The sequence below is a fragment of the Grampus griseus genome (assembly GCF_964374135.1).
Source record: "Grampus griseus genome assembly, chromosome: 3".
Classification (NCBI taxonomy): domain Eukaryota; kingdom Metazoa; phylum Chordata; class Mammalia; order Artiodactyla; family Delphinidae; genus Grampus; species Grampus griseus.
In genome coordinates this window covers 63,091,714-63,111,883 of record NC_139019.1, presented here as the reverse complement: position 1 = coordinate 63,111,883, position 20,170 = coordinate 63,091,714, and the positions used below count along the sequence as shown (strand labels likewise).

At 44.4% G+C, this 20,170-nt stretch overlaps 1 protein-coding gene across 2 annotated transcripts in view; it reads left to right on the top strand.

The window, feature by feature from the left end:
• Positions 1-18,550, top strand: part of SERINC5 (serine incorporator 5) — an 83,924-nt gene extending 65,374 nt beyond the window's left edge. For both annotated transcript variants that reach the window (XM_082651568.1, XM_082651569.1), the window contains exons 7-12: positions 687-782; positions 3,249-3,375; positions 9,881-9,947; positions 12,829-12,868; positions 13,534-13,678; positions 17,279-18,550. In XM_082651568.1, the coding sequence (XP_082507694.1) occupies positions 687-782; positions 3,249-3,375; positions 9,881-9,947; positions 12,829-12,868; positions 13,534-13,678; positions 17,279-17,426 (623 nt within the window). In that variant the 3' untranslated portion in view covers positions 17,427-18,550. The remainder of the gene's footprint in view (positions 1-686; positions 783-3,248; positions 3,376-9,880; positions 9,948-12,828; positions 12,869-13,533; positions 13,679-17,278) is intronic.
• The last annotated feature ends 1,620 nt before the right edge of the window (positions 18,551-20,170 follow it).

Here is a 20,170-nt window from a genome sequence, read left to right as displayed (position 1 = left end):
ATTTAATCAAATGGAAGACTGGGTGAAACTAAATCCTTTTATGTCTGCAGGTGGTTGAAAATTTCACCAAAAAAAGGATAAATCCCTTTTATCACATCTTGGTTACTCTCAACCATCCGAACAGTTTAATTTAAATATTGTAACATTGAAACCCTTTTCCCAGTGAATGCTCAGTCCCATAGCCTTATTCTTTGGTTTGGACCAGCTCTGGTATTCCCAAAGGATTTTTTGTCCATTGACAGATACGAGCTTTCTCCCCATCTGGAATCCAGGCCCTCCCTATAAAATCCATCATTTATTTACCCCACTAAACTATGTGATCTCACAAATAACGACAGTAAATTTTCTTTGGAGGTTTTGTGATTTAAGAACTAATGTTATGAACCTCACGGAGACCAGGCAATATGTTTCAGTACAGCTGTAGTTATTATCAAAATAGGGTGTTGGGAGAGAACTCCGTAGAACTTGTCATCTCTAAAACAGCAGTTAGGTTCAGTGTATCACTCCCCGCCCCGCCCCCTCCCCAAATGTTTTGGTGTCATCTGAGAAACACATTACGTACCTCTTCTTACCCTGAAGGGTGGGGCTCCAAGTTGGAGGGATATCATTTGGGGGAGACCTGTTTTTTTAAGGCACATATGCTTTCTCATCATTGATTTAAAACACTGTCTCTTCTCATTCTCCAGGACAGCCGCACTCTGGGTTACTGCAGTCGGGTCTCATCAGCTGCTACGTCACGTATCTCACGTTCTCAGCTCTGTCCAGCAAACCTGTAGAAGTAGGTAAGCCAGCTTGTTAGGGAGCCTGTGCTTGCAGGATGAATGTTGTCATTTGTGGAGTGAGCACTATGTCTCTGTGAGCTATCGTTTAAGTATCAGGGATACGACACATCAAAATAGAGAGATGATCTAGACTTCTTCATTAAATGAGGTCCTCAACATGGGATATGAACATGAAACTTCCTTCTCCTGAGTCTTCCTGCTGTTCAGGAAAGACGTGAACTAAGGAGGGCTGTTGAGTTTGCTTTGAGGCCTAATCTGCATTTTCCTGCTCAGAAATACTCAAATGTTCAAGAAAAAATTTTTTGCTCTATTTTTTTATTATTATTTTTAGATGGTTATTAATTTTCTTTAGGTGATCATTTCTCTGACTGTAACAGAGAGTAGAAAGAGCATGGGAGTTGTTCTGCCACTTAAGTAACTTGTATGAAGTCACTTTTCTCTCCCTAGATATCTCGCCTTTAAAATAAGATTTTTTTTTTTTTTTTTTGGTTGCATCTGGTCTTTGTTGCTGCATGTGGGGCTTTCTCTAGTTGCAGGAGCAGGGGCTGCTCTTTCTTGTGGTGCGTGGGCTTCTCACTGTGGTGGCTTCTCTTGTTGCGGAGCACGGGCTCTAGGCGCGCGGGCTTCAGTAGTTGTGGTGCTCAGGCTCAGTAGTTGTGGCTCGTGGGCTCTAGAGCACAGGCTCAGTAGTTGTGGCGCACGGACTTAGTTGCTCCGTGATATGTGGGATCCTCCCGGACCGGGGCTCGATCCTGTGTCCCCTGCATTAGCAGGTGGATTCTTAACCATTGTGCCACCAGGGAAGCCCCTAAAATAAGAATTTTAATTATTATTTTAAGAAGATAATTAAATAAAATTCTTCTTTTATAGGGTGGTTTTTAAGATTTCAATGAGTATGTGTGTGTATGTAAGTATAAGTACAGTTCCTGGCATGTAGTAGGTGCTATATAAAGGGTGCCCTATTATTCTTGTAGAGTGGTTGCAATGAATATTTGAGAACTATAAAAGCACTATTATATTATAAGCTTTCCCAGTAAAGGACCAGATTTTCTTGTGTTGATTTCCAAACTCATTATATTTCATCATCTTTATGACTTTTGTGATATGTAAATGTGTATATAAATGTATACTCATATACATGTGAGAATGTTTGGGTACATTTTATCTTATATACATCAGGTGAAATACATGTACTCTCTTTTCTCTAGAATAGAAAATTGAAGTTGTTTTCCTTTTTTAAATTTAGAAAGCAAATGCAAAGATAATTTGAAACTTTTAGCATATACATGTACTACATATGGGTCTTGCCTTTATAGCTATTTATAGTACAATGCAAATATAATTGTACATCTTATATTAAGTATAGTCTATCCTGGATATATTTTTTTTAAATCTCTCTTGACTCTAAGTTTATTTAAGTCTACTCTATTTAAGACTTTTATGAGTGTTTTGACTATTTATGTATTAATCTCTGTTTTTAACTTAATGGGGTTTTTGGTTACAACATTTTTCTTTTTAATGGCAGGTATCACTTAAATACAGAAAAAAACTTTTATTTTTAATTTTGGGTGGTGCTACTTAAATAGCAAAGTTCATATTTTGGTCAGTTTTGTAAAGAAAATTTTCATTGGCCTAAGAATAAAGATTCCTTAAACCACAGCACACACAGTTTACAGTTTCAAGTGGGAGCACCAGCAATAATTTTAGTCCAACTTTAAACTCTTAGAATGTGCATGTTTGTAAAATGGTTTCTAGCCTGTTATTTTATGTTTATGTTCCTTATTTTTGGGCAGAGTTGGCAAACAGACCCAGCTTGGGTGTTCAAAATTGAAGACTCTGTGATAGATAAAAAGTAAACGACTAGTGATGGTAATATGATACAAATCTTTGTTATGTAGCCTCTCACAATTTTTTAAAGCTCTAGACCACTTGAGGAGGTTCCCAGGTTGCAGCCGTAAGATGTCATGACTGTCCTATTACCAACAGTAAAATGACTTCTCATCTGGGTGGAGACTGTCGGCCAGATAGCAGTTCCTGCAGGTTCCTGTTTGATGTAATAGTCTTGACACTCCTCCAGGGAGGATAGACATGGAGGATGCTCTCAGTTAGCTGCACGCTACCTGCCAATCAACTGCCCAATCAACTGAAAAATGACCTAAGTTTACTCTTTACTATCGTTTCAATAGTACTGAAAAATAGCACGACTCTTAGCAAGTCCTGGGACTGAAGATCCCTTTAGCACTAAACTGGAACCCGAGGGTCTTGCTCCGAGAGGCTTCCTAGGTGGCAGAGGGTGCTTCACAGTAGTAACAATCTAGTCTGAGTCGAGTGGGACAGTAGAGGAGAAGCTTCCAGTGCTGAGTCTCACTGTTCTGCACTGCATGAATTTTCTCAAAGTGAATGCATCCCTGAGTAACAGCGGGCTTTTCTAATGTGGCTCTGATTCCTCTCCCTTTTCTTCACAAGTTCTAGATCAACATGGGAAGAATGTCACCATCTGCGTGCCTGACTTTGGTCAGGACCTGTACAGAGACAAAAACTTGGTTGCTGGACTGGGTACCACTCTGTTGTGTGCGTGCATCTTGTATTCCTGGTAAGTTTCAGGAGTTACCTAAGGCCATCTTTGCAGACTTTAAAAGTAAAAGAGGAGAATTTAAATACATTTTAGCAGTGTGAGGCAGCCAAACAAATACCATCTGAGGAAGAGGGAAAATGTAGCCTGAAGTAAAAAGGTGGTATTACAGCATGAAATCTAGGTGTTTGGACTTCATTTGCCTAACTTGTATTTCTATGTGGTAAATAAAATAAATATATATGGTACGTTGCAATGCTTTAACAGACGGTTGAGTACTACTTGCTAAAGCATTTTTGGAGGGTAAGGGGGCACAAAGTGAGGAAGAGGTGGAATGTGCCAGAATGTTTTGGCAACTTTCTACTCCAGCGGAAATATCGTTTGTTCTCTTGTTGATGGAAAGAGTACAAAGTACTCCATGCACAGTCATTTTGTGCTTGGTCCAGGAAAGACGGGAAACATCCCTTTTCTTTTATGCTAAAACCCACATTGCTATTAAGGAGGCAAAGTCATTCTTCCAAAAGTAAGTGTGATACATAAACAGGCTGTGTTGCAGATGCTTGGGGTGAGGTTTATTCCACCTTCAAAATCTGTAGAAGATACGAGAAGGAGAAAAGTAAAGGGTAGGAATGATAAGTTTCTTACTTCAGGTACATATTTCACTGATGATCAAGCTTCCCTTTGACAGTAACCCTTTCATGTTTAGGTTTTACTCCTGTGTTTTACATTTCGTTTGTTATATTTCTTCTTTATTTTTATTAAAAAATATATATATATATGTATATTTATTTATTTATTTATTTTGGTTATGCCGGGTCTTAGTTGCGGCACACGGGATCTTCATTGCGGCATGTGGGCTCTTAGTTGTGGCATGCATGCGGGATCTAGTTCCCCAACCAGGGATCGAACCTGGGCTCCCTGCATTGAGAGCATGGAGTCTTACTCACCGGACCACCAGGGAAGTCCCTCGTTTGTTATATTTCAGTGTCTAAAAATTTCAGCTAGTCACAGGCACATGGTAATCTTCCTCTGGCCAAAACTGTACTATCCTGGTGGTGATAGCTTGTATAAATAGAATGTCTCTCTGAGCATGTTGGCTTTTTCTCTTAGAGCTTCTAACACCCCCTAATGCCATAGAGAGAGACCAACAGACATAGACAGATGACAGACGTAGACAAGAGAACTGAGTTTTATAAAGTACGTGTTCACAGTCATGCATCAAGCTTTCAAACGCGTGCAAGCTCTCAGCCTGTCTGTGATGTGGTGACAGCCTTTCCATGATGCAGCAGAAGGGACTGTGGTGACCGGTTTCTGGCCTTGCACCGTTATTAATTCCATACTTGTTCACTGATTCGGGCCCTCATCAATGAATGTTTTCAGGAAAGCCATAAAGGCCACCCACATTTTAATGCTGATTCTCAGCCCTTCCTTTCTTAAGTTTTTCCTTCCTGAGTCTGTTATTGTTGGGCTTTGGGGAGAAGTGTCAGCAACATGGCTAATTTTGCAATTTGTCACTCACATTTTTTTCTGCATTGGTATGTAAAAAAATATTGGTAAATCCAGTGAGGAGAAAGTAGGTTACTATACTATAAGTGTAGAATATTCCATTTTAAAATAAAATATAGTTGTATTTACACATGTAGAAAAACTCCTGGAAGGAGATAAACCAAGCTTGTAAGAGTGGTGGTATTAGGGATAACTTTTTTCTGTTTTTTTCTAAAAAAAAAAAAAAAATTTTTTTTTTTTTTTTTTTACAATGAGCTAGTGTTTCTTTTGTTTGTGCTATCAGAAAAAAAAAGGCTGTAAAGATATTGGATACAATAAAATCATGTGTTTTTTGAGTTGCTGAATGCCTAATCCTGCATGATAAAAAATGTTTGTGCCCTTAGATAAAAATAGGGCATAGATTTGCTATAAGCCCATCAATGGAAAAGATGGCAAAAATGCTATTTAATGTGCTGATGGAACTGCCACCAGCGGTGTTGGTTTGTGGTGTGGAATTTCCACCCTGTTAGATTTTCACTGCCACCCTTGAGTGAGAAATGATGAATGAAACATTGCTCCTTTTGGAATTTAGAGGCACTTTAGTGGAGGTTGGTAAGGTCTAATCTGATATTCCCAAAAGATAACAAATTTCAAAGCTGACAGCTGCTACTTAACATCTGTCTAAATGCCAGTAACAAACTTTTTTTTTTTTTTTTTTTTTTGCGGTATGCGGGCCTCTCACTGTTGTGGCCTCTCCCGCTGCGGAGCACAGGCTCCGGATGCGCAGGCTCAGTGGCCATGGCTCACGGGCCCAGCCGCTCCGCGGCATGTGGGATCTTCCCAGACTGGGGCGCGAACCCGTGTCCCCTGCATCGGCAGGTGGACTCCCAACCACTGCGCCACCAGGGAAGCCCAACAAACGTTTTTGAATGCTGGTAATCAAACTGCAAAACCATAGTGTGCAAAGGAACGAGGAGACAGAAAACAGCAGCCACACCGAGTGGAGATGAGGAGTAGCCAGGCAGCTCCAGGGTATTGGTGTAACACATGGCGCGGACACACTGCCTGGTGATGCCAGGTGATTCCTCAGGGGTCAGTGAAGTGCTGCACAGGGTGGGGTGAGGGTGTCTGAGTGACTGATGTTTGCTCTGATTACCCACCACAGCTCCAGGAGGAATGGGCTTTGAGAACTTTATACCAAGCATCTTGGAGCTCAAGGGGTACTGAGTTCAGCCTAGGAGGGCCTTGAACAGGGAGGTGTGAGAGGTGACCCAATTAGGAGTGTTTCAAATCTTGACTTTCCTAGACTCAGAGGATTGAGAGATTGGAAGATACTACAGAAGGAGGCTGCGCTGCCTGGGCGAAAACTGTCATTTGAAGATGATTGCAGGAATATCTAGAATTCTCCATAGACTCTGTAGAAAGCCAGAAGATTGGGTGGTGTGTGCGTTGAAGGGAGAAGAAATCACCTGTTTTCAATGGAAGTCCAGGATTGCTTGGGATTGGGGTTAACTTGTTTTGGTAAGATCTTAGAGGCTCGCTGTGCTATGTTCTCATCCAACTGGAGTCTCCTCACCCCCGACACACTCTCTCTCTCTCAGACACTTCTTTAGGAGGCTCTCATGATGGCCTCCAGTCTCACTTTCTGGCTCTCTGTCCCAAGTCCTGCTTCTGGGCACTCACTATGAGGATGTTTTACTCTTGGCTGTCTTAGCTTGGAAGAAGGGCTCAGCCAAAACTCACTCGCCAGCTTTCCAACTGAGGCTGCCCTTTCTCCCAAAGCCTCTTCTACTGTACCCAGGCATTATGCTGTAAAGAAATGTCACAGCCCGGACCCCGTCAGGAGTCCCCTGATGGCTCTTTCTATAAGCGGGTGCCCCTGTACCCCCTTAGGCCTGGATCCTTGCTGTCATAGGCCCTGGCCTCCCCCAGCTATTCCTTAAGTCCCTCCTTGGTCTCTAGATTTTGATTGAAATTGTTATTCTGTTGGATTCAAGTTCACAAACTGTCAGATGAGACAGGATCATGGAGTCGATCAAGTTCAATTCCCTCTTGGGAATTCTCTGACGGTCCAGTGGTTAGGACTCTGTCCTTTCATTGCCGACAGCCCGGGTTTCATCCCTGGTTGGGAAGTTAAGATCCCACAAGCTGTGCACCCCACCCCCACCCCCCCAACAAAAGAAAAGTTCAATTCCCTCGTTGTACACATAAGGAAAATTGAGATGTGGAGACTGCTCCTATATTTCTCCCCCAGTTCAGGAAACCTTTCCTTACATCTCCTTTGCTGGCGTATTGGGAGAGACAGGTTCATAGTCATTCTCCACACCCCCCCCACCCCCCACCCACGCCCTGGGAAGACTTGGAGTAAGGTCCTTCACTTAGGTGGAACAATCAGCTGGATGACTTGCATAATTGCATTATTAGGAGGCATTTGTGCTGTAAAATGTTCCCCGGCTATTTCAGTTTTAGCTATGCTTAAGAGAAAAAAATAACTCTTTTTTCAGCTGTCTTAGGAATTTGAGAACAAAATTGGAAAAACTAAGAATCTTTAGTAAAGGTCAAACAACTTGCTAGTTCCAAATGGGACATTTCACAGCACTATAGCAGACCATATGGAAATAGGTGCAAGATTGGTAAGATGGCACTGGAGAGATTGGTTTAAATGGAGAAAAGTTGGCAAATCAAGGAGGGTTATCTATTCTTTTGGTGTGTTCTGGACCTACTGCTTTTATTTAAGAAGGGGGTGGGGGGAGTACCTTTTGGGAATCCTGTTACTGCCTAACCTGCCAGCTAGAAGTTTTCATGTCTCTGCATCAGGAACATGTTGAGGACCCCTTTTCACCATCTGTGGTTTCCACTGGGAACATAACTGAACTTGATTATACCAAGTCTGAGAACAGTCACGGAATCTCTCAAGGGCCCTGTAAGTTTGTCGGGGGCAGAATCTGTGGTCTCCGATAGGAAAGTCTGGACGCGTTGTCTAGAGATTTTCTGTGACCTAGTGGAGTTTGGCCAGTTCCCGAACCGCTGAAGCAGATGTGGAGGGGCACCTGCATTGCAAATCATTCTTCCAATATGGAAGAGATTCTGGGCATGACAGAGGTTGGGAGGGGTTGGGGGTAGCAGGGAGGCGTTTTTCTTTTTTGGTTGTCACAACAACTGCAAGATGCCCCTGGCTTTTGGTGAGAGAGTGCTCGAGATAGTAAACAAATAAGGTGATTAGACCTTCTCTGTCCACTGAAGCATTGTCCCAACCAAATGCTGTCAGGCTCCTCCCACCCCCACAGGAAGTACTGGGTTAAAGTCACTCAGGCCTTAGCCCTGGAAGGGAAGAGGTTATGGATAATCCGGGAATTGTTGTCTTGTGCCGACCAGATGGGTCTTAGTAATAGCCAGAGTGCAGACAATAAGAATTTCCTAGGCTTTTAAAGAGTTTGTAAAAACAATATTTTCTCAGTAATTTTAAGAAGAGTGTTTTGTGGGTAAAGGCCATGATTGAATAAAGACCTTATTTTATGGTAACATCTACTTATAGAAGTCACATGTCACTAATGATGAACTGATTATAGGTATTTTTAGAAGAACAAAAGCTTCCCCTTTTAAAGTGCTCTCTGATGATGGAAGCAAAGTGGCAGAGGTGCCAGGATCAAAAGCTTTGCTTTTCTGAAACCATTTTATTCCCAAGAATTTATGAAATGGAATATTTATTTGAACTTTTTTAAAGAATAAATATCATCTTTCAGATGAAAATTCCAGATATTGATCTCTTCCTAAAGTTAAGTTACATTTTCCTCCATGGAAACGATATACTGTGTTAAATCATAATTCATATGCACAAAATGGAGCATGCCTTGAGTGCAGGAGCAAGGTGTATGTGTTTCTTGGGTGCACAGCCATTGGGAATTGTTTCTATCCTTCCTCAGACCAGGTTCAAAGTCAGGAAGTGGGAGTGGAGCGGGCCTCCATTAACATCCATCTGTTCAAAGCAGACGTGAAAGTGATGCCATTGGACTTGAGTGGACCACAAAAGAAGCAATGCTCTTGGATCCCAGAGGACCTTTTTATGAGGAAAACTTTTTATTGTTTATTTGCATCTCACTGATCTCTTCTCTCCTTGGGAGAGAGGATGAGAATGAGCAGAGAAGGTAGTGCTGCGTCTTGCAGTTTATTCGGTTGAAATGGGTCTGCTAATTCCTGCCTCTCCACTAGCCCCTCCGCCCCCAGGCTAGCGCATTTGCTGCAGGAGGGCAGGGATTGTTGTGTGTTTCACCGAGTCCCCAGTGCTTAGAACAGGGCCTGGCACATGGCACACCTTCGGTAAATATTTGCTAAATCAATCTGTAAAGATTATTCATATATATTGAATATTTTTCTATTTGCTTAAAATGGTCCTTTTTTTCCCCCAGGAAAAATAAATACTTTTTTTTTTTTTTTTTTTTTTACCCCTATAAGCCAGATTTTATAACATTTTACCTCTCTAGGCATGGGGAGAGTGGCAGGAAGAATGTTTTTTAATCACACTGATAACTACTCTGTGCTGAATTTCCAAACAGAAAACCTTGCTCTGCCAAAGGCTGATTATCACAGAAAATAGTGATGACCTTTGCTTTTCGTGCCTTTGCATTTTGTTGCCATTTCTGGCTTCTTTCATTGCTTTTGATCCCTTCTAAGTGAGACTAGTCAAAGGGACGGGAAAGATAAAAATGAAATCTGAAAATTATTGGCATTTGAGGGAGGAGAAGCGGAAACCAATAGTGAAAAACAAGATAATAGGATCAAAAAACGACTTTTATCTTTTTTAACCTATAAACTTCTCTTTGCATAAGATGATCTCATGCAACATGGGAAAAAAACATCAGCCATCGAACAGGTCAGGCAATTTTGGAATAAAGTGGGTTGTTAAAATAGACAACTTGTATTCAAGCAGGACTGTAGGTTAGAGTGAGCCTCTCACTGGAGCCTCCGCCAGGAGACTCTGCCCTCCTTCTATGTGATATAACACGTTAATAGGCCTTACTGACCTTTTTTGTTTATCTCTTAGTTTGACATCGACGACCAGATCAAGTTCGGATGCTCTGCAGGGGCGGTACGCAGCTCCTGACCTGGAAGTAAGCTTATTTCCTTTTCTGGCCCTGCTTCATCTCAGAAGACCCATTTTTCAGAAGGCTTTTTATGTGTTTATTTGCATCCTTAGTGGTCTGTATTCCACGATCCCATTTTTCTCCTCAGGAAGGAATACAATTTTCGTCCAGGAAAAGAAATGTCCTGAATATACTACAGGATTAAAATAAATCCTTGATCTTCCTCCAACAAATTTGGCCTCTGGTGTGGCATTCGGCCGCCCCACTCCCACCAGAGGCCTGGGTAGCTCGTTGGGCTGCTCTTTGCTCGTTTCCTCTGTTGTAACAGAATGTGTGCGGGTTGTCTTAACTTCTAGCCCATCCCCCTCATCTTTACCTGTCTGCGCTCTCCGTACACAGCACGGCCATGAGGTCATAGGGTAGCTGTGGGAAGGAGAGGGGAGGAACGCGCCTGCGCTCTGTGCCGCCCTGCTGGGCACTGTCTGTACGTGAGCTTGTTAACTGCAGCAGCGCCAGCAGGCGGGCCATCCCATGGGGCGAAGAATGGTGAACAGTCGGCGTCCGAAGAACCAGGCTGGTCAGCATTTGCCTGTCGGTCAGCAGAATGTCATTTTCTTTCTTGTGCAAACGTCTTTTTTCTGGGGCCCTCAGTGGAACATCCACCAAGGTCACAAAAGGTCTGATCAGATGGAGGCAGCCAGGAAGAGACTCAGCCCTGACCCCAAGAATGGAACGAACAGGAGGTTCTGATGATGGCTAAGACTAGCTGTGTTCTAAGTGCTACATCTGTGACATCATTTAATCTTCAAAGAAACCCAAGGAGGGTTTTATCTCCATTTCACAGAAGGGGGAAAAACAGAAAAGTTAAGTCCTTGAAACTTTTGATTTGCCAGCGTGTAAACCGTGCCCTCTGGTTCCAGGGTCTATGCTGTGTTCCTAACCACCACTGCCCGAGATTCAGCCGCTCTCTGCTGATTCTGCCTGGCGTTCAACCCCGGCTGCATGGAGGAAGAGCCCTGGCGTCTGTCCAGATATGCGCACTTTGTTCTGCAGTGGGTCTCTGGGGATGGTCCTCCCTGCACCTGACCTGGAGATAGTGGACCATTATGAGGGGTTGTCAGTCTGCCAGTATCATTCACCAGCTCTTTCTGTCTCTTGAAGAAGGAGAAAACTGTGCTGAGTTTGAATGGGTTACTGCCTATTCTCCAGAAGAGAATGGCCTCTAGAAGGCAAGTGGTCGTTCACACCACTGACTGGGTCACCCCCTGCTGAGGTTGGACCGCTCTGGCTTCAATATCCCCATTGTGTACACAGTTAAAGTGCAAAGAACAGCAAGTCTCCGGGTTAGATTTAAGAGAGGATGTTTTTCTTCGCATTCCAAGGAAAGAGCCCCAGCGTTTCCCTCTGAACTGGAGAGCACACAGGATGGAAGTTGGTTTGCTAACTCCTTCCCTCACATTTCACAGGATATACCTTTGAAAGAGAGAGTTAGTCATTTCTTGTAACTTAAGCTTCAAAAGAACTGGGACCCCAGCATACGATGTCTTGGCCCCATTGAATGAATTAGTGGATCTTAGACGGTATCACTTGATCCAAGATTCTGTCAGAGCCAATCCCTCTATGACAAGTTTCCTTGATGCACGAAGGAAAAAGGGCTTGGCTTTGAGATGTATAAATGGGACGAAGGCTCAAGCTCCCACGTCCTTGCCCCTGGCTCTCTGTTCTTTGTCGTGAAACTGTTGTCAGCCGGAAGGTGCTGAGGACCCAGCACTTCGCAGACTGTCTTGGCGTGTGTAGCATTTCTTATTCTGTTTACCAGAGTACTTCTGGAATCATAGAGTAATTTTTCGTAACCTGATTTTTTTTTTAAATTGTTTATTGTTTTGAGTAGGTCAGAAACATGGCATGACATTTGGAAGGAACCAAGGACTGTTAAAGGAAAGCATCCCATCCATCGCTGTCCCCAGCACCCCTGCCTCCATGAGGCAGCCAGCTCAGAGCCCGATTTTCATAGGAAATGTGGGCAGGCCTCCTGGCCCCAGATCCCTTAGTTGTTTTACCCTTTCTGAGTCTGTCAGCCCCACCATCTCCTAGATACCATGTGCTGCCTATTGGGGTTCACTGCGTTCCTCTCCCAGGTCTGTCACCTAATTTTGTGACTTCAGACCAGTTATTCAGCCTGCGGGACCCCAGTTTCCTCACGTGTAAACAGGATAATGATCCCAGCCCCAGGCGCTGAAGAGGATCTCATCAAGTAGCAAGTAGAGCAAAGCACCAGGAGTGAGCGCCATGAGTGTGGCGACCTTGTCTCATTCACTTTGTGTTCCAGGTTGAGTTTTCCAGAAGCAGCCACCAAGGCAGAGCCTGATATGCGGATGTTTATTAGGGATCAACACATGTGGAAGGAGGGAAGGGGGCAGCATGGGGCAGAGGGTGAGGTTGAAGGGCACTGCAGGCTGGACAGAGCCACTGCTCACCCCCCGGGCATTCGGAGCAGATACACGACCCATCAGAGCTGTCCCCCAGGGGTCAGTGGCTGCGCCTTTACCGCCCTGCCGTGAGCCGTCATTCTGTGTGGGTTGCCCAGGATAGGCTCCCTCGAGGGTGGGGCAAAGCCTGGAGCTGCCTTCTAGAGCCTCGCAGTAGCTGAGCAAGCACTAAGGGAGCACCTTGGAACGGGATCTGGGTGGCTCACCTCCATGTCCTTATTTCCTGTCACTAGCCCCCAGAGCGTCTTGGAAGAACACATGTGATCAGAACCTTTCGAAGGAGTGAAGCGTGCAGTTCGGGGCTTGGGATATAGTTCAGATGGAGGAGGTTTGGCACATAGGTGGCCTTTAGTTCTTAACCAATGTAGAGATAGAAAAGCAGAAAGCAAGCCGCCTGACCGTTGGTTTTGCCCTCGCAGGTAGCCCGGTGTTGTTTTTGCTTCGGCTCTGGTGGAGAGGGTAAGTAGACAGCTTTCCTTCTGCGCTCCGTGCGGCCCTGCAGACCTGTAGCTCTAGTCTGTAGGCATTTGGGATTCAGGCACAAATAACTTGAGTGGTAAGAGGACATTTTTATTCCAGAGCTGGTTTATTGTTATGTGTTACACTTTACGCATTCTTCCCAAAGGGTTGCTGGGATTCGTTTGTGTTGATATTCTGGCAAGCGAAGAACAGTCTATATTTTGGGTCATGTTTCTATAAGTTACATTACCCAGTGAGATTTCAAGGAGCGGGAGGTGCATTTTTTAAAGGAATGATAATTTGGAAATTTTCTTTCGTTCAGCTTACTTTTCTTCTTGAATTAGAGCATCCCAGGGGCTTGAGAACTCTTGCTCTGCCCTCTCATTTTCTTCTGAGCTTATAATACGTTTCGTGTGTTTAAGGGCTCTCTTCTGTTAAAATAAACGTGACCGACATTAGGTAACTCATCCTGTTATAGAAGGTTTTGGGGTGAGGTCGGCGTTTGGGGCTTATGGCACAGATGAAATTGCCTGAGGGTACAAATGATTTTTGACAGCTTTTCTACTCAACAGCCCCTGGGATGGAAACTAGCGAGTGTGGCTTTGCGAAAATGGTCAACATGCGTGTGTTCACTCACTGGGCTTGTGCCCGCTTTGGGTTCACAGACACAGAAGAGCAGCAGAATGTGAAAGAGGGCCCGAGGGTCATTTATGATGAGAAGAGAAGCACTGTCTACAGCTACGCCTATTTCCACTTCGTATTCTTCTTGGCTTCCCTCTATGTGATGATGACCGTCACCAACTGGTTCAAGTGAGTGGCCCCGTTGTCTTAGATGTTTTAGAAATTGTTAAAAAAAAAAGTCTTTTAAAAACATCCTATTCTTTTTTTTTTTTACATCTTTATTGGAATATAATTGCTTTATAATGGTGTGTTAGTTTCTGCTTTATAACAAAGTGAATCAGTTATACATATACATATGTTCCCATATCTCTTCCCTCTTGCGTCTCCCTCCCTGCCACCCTCCCTATCCCACCCCTCTAGGTGGTCACAAAGCACCGAGCTGATCTCCCTGTGCTATGCTGCTGCTTCCCACTAGCTATCCATTTTATGTTTGGTAGTGTATATATGTCCATGCCACTCTCTCACTTCGTCCCAGCTTACCCTTCCCCCTCCCCGTATCCTCAAGTCCATTCTCTAGTAGGTCTGTGTCTTTATTCCTGTCTTACCCCTAGGTTCTTCTTGACATTTTTTTTTTCCTTAAATTCCATATATATGTGTTAGCATACGGTATTTGTCTTTCTCTTTCTGACTTACTTCACTCTGTATGACAGACTCTGGGTCCATCCACCTCATTACAAATAGCTCAATTTCATTTCTTTTTATGGCTGAGTAATATTCCATTGTATATATGTGCCACATCTTCTTTATGCATTCATCCGATGATGGACACTTAGGTTGTTTCCATCTCCTGGCTATTGTAAATAGAGCTGCAATGAACATTTTGGTACATGACTCTTTTTGAATTATGGTTTTCTCAGGGTATATGCCCAGTAGTGGGATTGCTAGGTCGTATGGTAGTTCTATTTGTAGTTTTCTAAGGAACCTCCATCCTGTTCTCCATAGTGACTGTACCAATTCACATTCCCACCAGCAGTGCAAGAGTGTTCCCTTTTCTCCACACCCTCTCCAGCATTTATTGTTTCTAGATTTTTTGATGATGGCCATTCTGACTGGTGTGAGATGATATCTCATTGTAATTTTGATTTGCATTTCCCTAATGATTAATGATGTTGAGCATTCTTTCATGTGTTTGTTGGCAGTCTGTATATCTTCTTTGGAGAAATGTCTATTTAGGTCTTCTGCCCATTTTTGGATTGGGTTGTTTGTTAAAAACATCCTATTCTTTACAGCCCGAAGATCAGATCTCTTGGAGTCAACTAACTTCTTCTCCAAGTGCTGCTATACTCATCTTCACAGAAACAGTCCGCGTTCCTGACAGTCTGTCAGCATGCTTTTTTTTGTTTGTTTGTTTTGTTTTGCGGTAGGCGGGCCTCTCACTGCTGTGGCCCCTCCCGTTGCAGAGCACAGGCTCCAGATGCGCAGGCTCAGCGGCCATGGCTCACGGGCCCAGCCGCCCCACGGCACGTAGGATCCTCCCGGACTGGGGCACGAACCCGCGTCCCCTGCATCGGCAGGCGGGCTCCCAACCACTGCGCCACCAGGGAAGCCCAGCATGCTTTTTAAAACAATATTTATTTATTTATTTGGTTGTGCCAGGTCTTAGTTGAGGGATCTTTCCGTTGCAGCATGCGGGATTTTGTTCCCTGACCAGGGATCAAACCCGGGCCCCCTGCATTGGGAGCGTGGAGTCTTAACCACTGGACCACCAGGGAAGTCCCTCTGTTGGCATGCTTTTAAGCCTGGCAGTTGGTGATACTTACTGCAGCTTTAAGAAAATGGGAGGTTAATGGCACGTGGGCAGTCTTGAGAACATAGTAACAGTGAGGAGGAAGAACATGGAATTCTGCCTTTAAGAAAGAGAAGATACTCTTTTTTTCTACTTTGTACTTTGTCTTTTTTTTTTTTTACACTTTCATTACAAAAGTTTGAAACATCTTCTTAAAAAAAAGTAACATATGGACTTCCCTGGTGGTCCAGTAGTTAAGACTCCCTGCTTCCACAGCAGGGGGCGCGGGTTTGCCAGCGTGGCATAGCCAAAAAAAAAAAAAGAGGTGAAAATGTGAAAAGTAACAACGGACCCCCCCCCCACCCCATAACCACTGCTAACTATATGGTATGTATCCTTTCATTCCTTTTCTCTGCATTTATAAGCCTATATAATTTTTTTGTGTGTGTGTGTGGTATGCGGGCCTCTCACTGTTGTGGCCTCTCCCGTTGCGGAGCACAGGCTCCGTATGCGCAGGCTCAGCGGCCATGGCTCACGGGCCCAGCCGCTCTGCGGCATGTGGGATCTTCCCAGACTGGGGCACGAACCCGTGTCCCCTGCATCGGCAGGCGGACTCTCAACCACTGCGCCACCAGGGAAGCCCTAGCCTACATAATTTTTAAAACATAAACGTGATTACACATATTCTCCCCCTTGAGGGTTGTTTTTTAACTTACGTGATGGACAATACATGATGGGCCTGACTTTCCCTGTCACTACATGGAGATTCTTTTTGATTCCTTTTGGAGATTTCTTTGACCGATCCAAAGTTTCTGTTGCATCATAATTTGTTGTGCCTGAGGATATACCTAACATAGACATTAGAATAACTTAGGATAGACATTAAGACTCATTGTACAACAAACATGTGAGTGGCTCCTTCATGCCACACTGCTGTGGGTGGTAGGGACTATATTCTAATAGGGGAGATGGACGATGATCCACATCAAATACAGCGTGTCAAACAGTGATGACTACTGGGGAGAAAAATGAAGAAGAGGAATGAGGAGTACCCAGTGGGGTGGGGGATGCTGGGGGCAGCGGTTTCAAACAGAGTGATGGGGAAGGCTTCCCTGAGGAGATTCTGCCCCAACATCCTGAGGGAGAAGAGGGTGTTAGAGCCTCTAATGATTCCCGGTGATACCTGGAGAATTCCTGGAAAATTTTGGCTTCGGAAGTTTAAGAAAGGATGGAGGCAGAAAATAACATGTCAAGGATGTGGAGAAACTGGAACCCCCTCTCACTCCTGGTAGGTAAAATGGTGCAGCCACTTTGGAAAATAGTTCCTCAAAAATGTTGAACACAGAGTTATTATATGATGCAGCAATTCCACTCCTAGTTATATAACTAAGAGAAAAAAGAACCACATATGTCCATGTAAAAACTTGTACACAAATGTTCATAATAGCCTCATTCATAATAGCCGAAAAGTGGAAACAACCAAATGTCCATCAGCTGACACATGGATAAACAAAAGGTGCTATATCCACGCAATGGAATATTCCTCAGCAACAGAAAGGAATAAAGTACTGTTACATACTACAACATGGATACACCCTGAAAACAGTATGCTGAGCGAAAAAAGCCAGTCACAAGAGGCCACATGATTCCATGCATGGTGACATGTCCGGAATAGGCAAAGCCATACGGACAGAAAGTGGATGAATGCATGGCAGGGGCTGGCAGGAGGAGGGAAATGAGAGGGCCGCTGAAGGGCGCAGGGTTTCTTTCTGGGGGGATGAGAATGTTCTAAAATTGATTGTGGTGACGTTACACAAGTCTATGAATATAATGAAAATCGTGTACTTTAAGTGGGTGTGAATTACACCTGAATTGAGTTGCCAGGGAAAAAAAGAAAGGCTGGAGGTGGTGGAAGCAGGGAGAGACAAGACTTGGTGGAAGAGACCTTCTCACCACCTGTTCTCACCCTGCACTGATCACAGCTGGGTCTCTTGTTTCCGCAGCTATGAAAGTGCCAACATTGAAACCTTCTTCAGCGGGAGCTGGTCCATCTTCTGGGTCAAGATGGCTTCCTGTTGGATATGTGTGCTGTTATACCTGGGAACGCTGGTCGCTCCCCTCTGTCGACCCTCTCCGCACTTCTCCGTGTGAGGATCGGAGCAATCTCCTAGGTTCTGCAGGCTGGAAGTGACGTCCTTTGAACAAACGTACCAGGAGTCTGAGCAGTGACTGGTACTTTGTGACAAGCTGGCATTCCCCCTGGCTGGCTTGAGTGGGTCTAAAAAAACTTAACAGGGGGAAAAAAAAATCACCTGCTTATCTTTTTTAATTCTGAAATTTGAAAAGAAGCTACCAGTTTGTCCCCCGAAAATTGAAATTTTCACCCGAGTGGATCCTGAGTGATATATTTTGTATGTGTCTTACACCTAAAAACTGGGATAGTAGTTAGGCAAGTATTTTCCTTCTGCATGTTTTTACCAAAACAGAGTTTGGGACATGACATTTTATCACAGGGAGAAAAGCTTACCTTGTGTGGCCTATTATTCCTATCCTTGAAATAGAAAGACATGACAGAATCTGGGGCCCTAAGCTCCTGACAGAACGCAGACCCCTCTCCCACACCTCGGCCTGCGGGACCCCTGCTCCTGGTTCCCTGCTATTTATTGGCTACAAGAGGAAGCATCTGCTTTTAACTCCACCCTTGTGCTGTTTCCTCCCAGCCCCCAAACGTTTCCCTTTGAAGTTGTGATGCTGGGAATCACAGACTTCACTCTGTCCTTGCCCTTCCCAGGGCTCCCCTCATCCTTTCTGGGTTCAACATCTTTGTTGTAATGTGAAAAAGCACAATTTGTCATCACCACCCCTGTGATCCCCCACCAGGTTATCACTACCTGATCTGAGTTACTGCAATACTATGACTCGTACACGTGGTGTTACTCACTGATTAGAGAACAATATTCGTGTTGTTTTCTTTGCTATAGTTCTTTCTTGTTTGTGGATTGATATTCATGATACTTTAGGACCTTACCTGGGCAGTTGCTTCTTGACTGAAGCCTGCTGCGCCCCTCTTTCCATTACTAAAGTCAGCCAGTTTTCTCTTCCACTTGAGGCCTTCGAAATTGTAAAAGCAAAAGGACTTTTGTTTTCCAGACCTGTAATGTGACCACACCGTTAATGTCCATTATGATTTTGGGGGTGGATTTGCTGAGGTGAGGACCACAGGCAACACCTCAAACAGGGCTGACCAGGTAAGGCCTCCAGTTATACAAGTTGTAGAAGTGACCAAATATACTTAGAAGAAAGGGTGGGTGGGGGGGAGGTATTTAAGCCATAAGCAAAAGCCGCAGAAATTTCCAGAATACATACTTTTAAGGTGATACTGAAGAAAGATATGACTCTAGGCAGCTGCCCAAGAAGACGTCCATTTTCAGTGCTGATACTCTCAGCCAGGGAAGAGTTTACGCAGTGGAAAGTCCATCAGAGACCCTGGTGGAGGACGGTGGGCACCCTCCTCTTAGTATTTCATGCGGGATGGAAAGAATCCTCTCAGCACCCGGGCAGAGAGGGTCTGAGGATGAAAAGATTTGGCCTGTACTTTTTGTGCCCTGCTGTATGCATTGGGTCCCACCTAAGCTGGCCTCCAGTGTGCCAAATGCCGGCCTGGGAAATTAGTCTAGTTCTTCATTTCCACTCACTGCTTTGCCCTCCTTTGAAGAAAATTGGGGGGCGGGGCTCAAACAATGGATGAATTCCTCCAGGAACTTATTTACGGTGTTGGAGGTTCGCTCATTGTGTGTGTGTGAGAGCCTTGTTTTGTAAACTTTATCAAGTTGTTTTCAGACCAGGAGCTCTTTGAGCTCGGTGGTCCAGAGATCTTCTGTAGGCACAAAATGAATGGCCGCTATGCGTAGCCGGAGGTTAAGCCAGTGGGAGCGTGAGCTCTGTGGGTCGGACAGGTGGAGGGAGTGGGGTTGTGTGTGTCGCAGCATCCTGGCAGAGGCCACCGCAGCGGCCGGTGCAGTGACACGGGCTCTGGGTAAGCCGAAAGGAGAGGCAGCTCAGGAGCTGGGGTGCCGTCTGTGACTGGTTTCGTTGTGTCTTCTCCCTGCTGGGGTCTAGTGGGGTCTGGCATCCAGCCCTGTGACTTTAGAACTGGCCCTTCTGGCAGGTCAAGGTCAAGCTGACCAGGCCCTGTGTTCCTTAGCGGGCCTTCGTTGGGCCCTTCCTGTGCCGAAGGAAGCTCAGGGAGACACAGAGGAAAGGACATTGCCAGTGGCCAGGCCCTCGGAGCTTCCTTCCTTAGCCGCCCAAATTCTCCTACAGCCAACCCCCATTTTCCAGCTGCTTAAGACTAATAATGTTCCTTTCTGAAGGTTGGTATGACACAAGAAGGAGAGTTACAGTCACTCTGATTTTATTCTCAACTGAAAATTTAAGCAAGCTTATCTGAATGATCAAGAGATGTAGGTGTTCTCTGAGGACAGAGGGCATATAAATAAGTTGACTTTAATGATTATTAATTGTAATAAACAATACTCAGGTGATAAGTCAACATTCATGGGTTTAAAAAAACCTACATTTTTGTGCTATTGTGTTTTAAGAAACTGGAAACATTGTGCCAATTGCTCTGAGTTGCTCTTAAGGATGATGTTCATTTGATAAATTCACTGATAATCTTTTTAAAATAATAGACTTCTGCTTCCTACAACTTTTTATACATGATTTAAAAAGTGCATTCCCAGAAGCTGCTGGTCAGACTCCTTTAGTGATGAAAGCCGAAGATATTTTACAACTGTGTATGCTTCCTCTGTGCCGTTCATCCGATGAGGAAATTTTTTCCCCTCTCATTTTCATGAGTACAGACACTTAAGTAGGGGAGGGGATTCTTCTGGGAG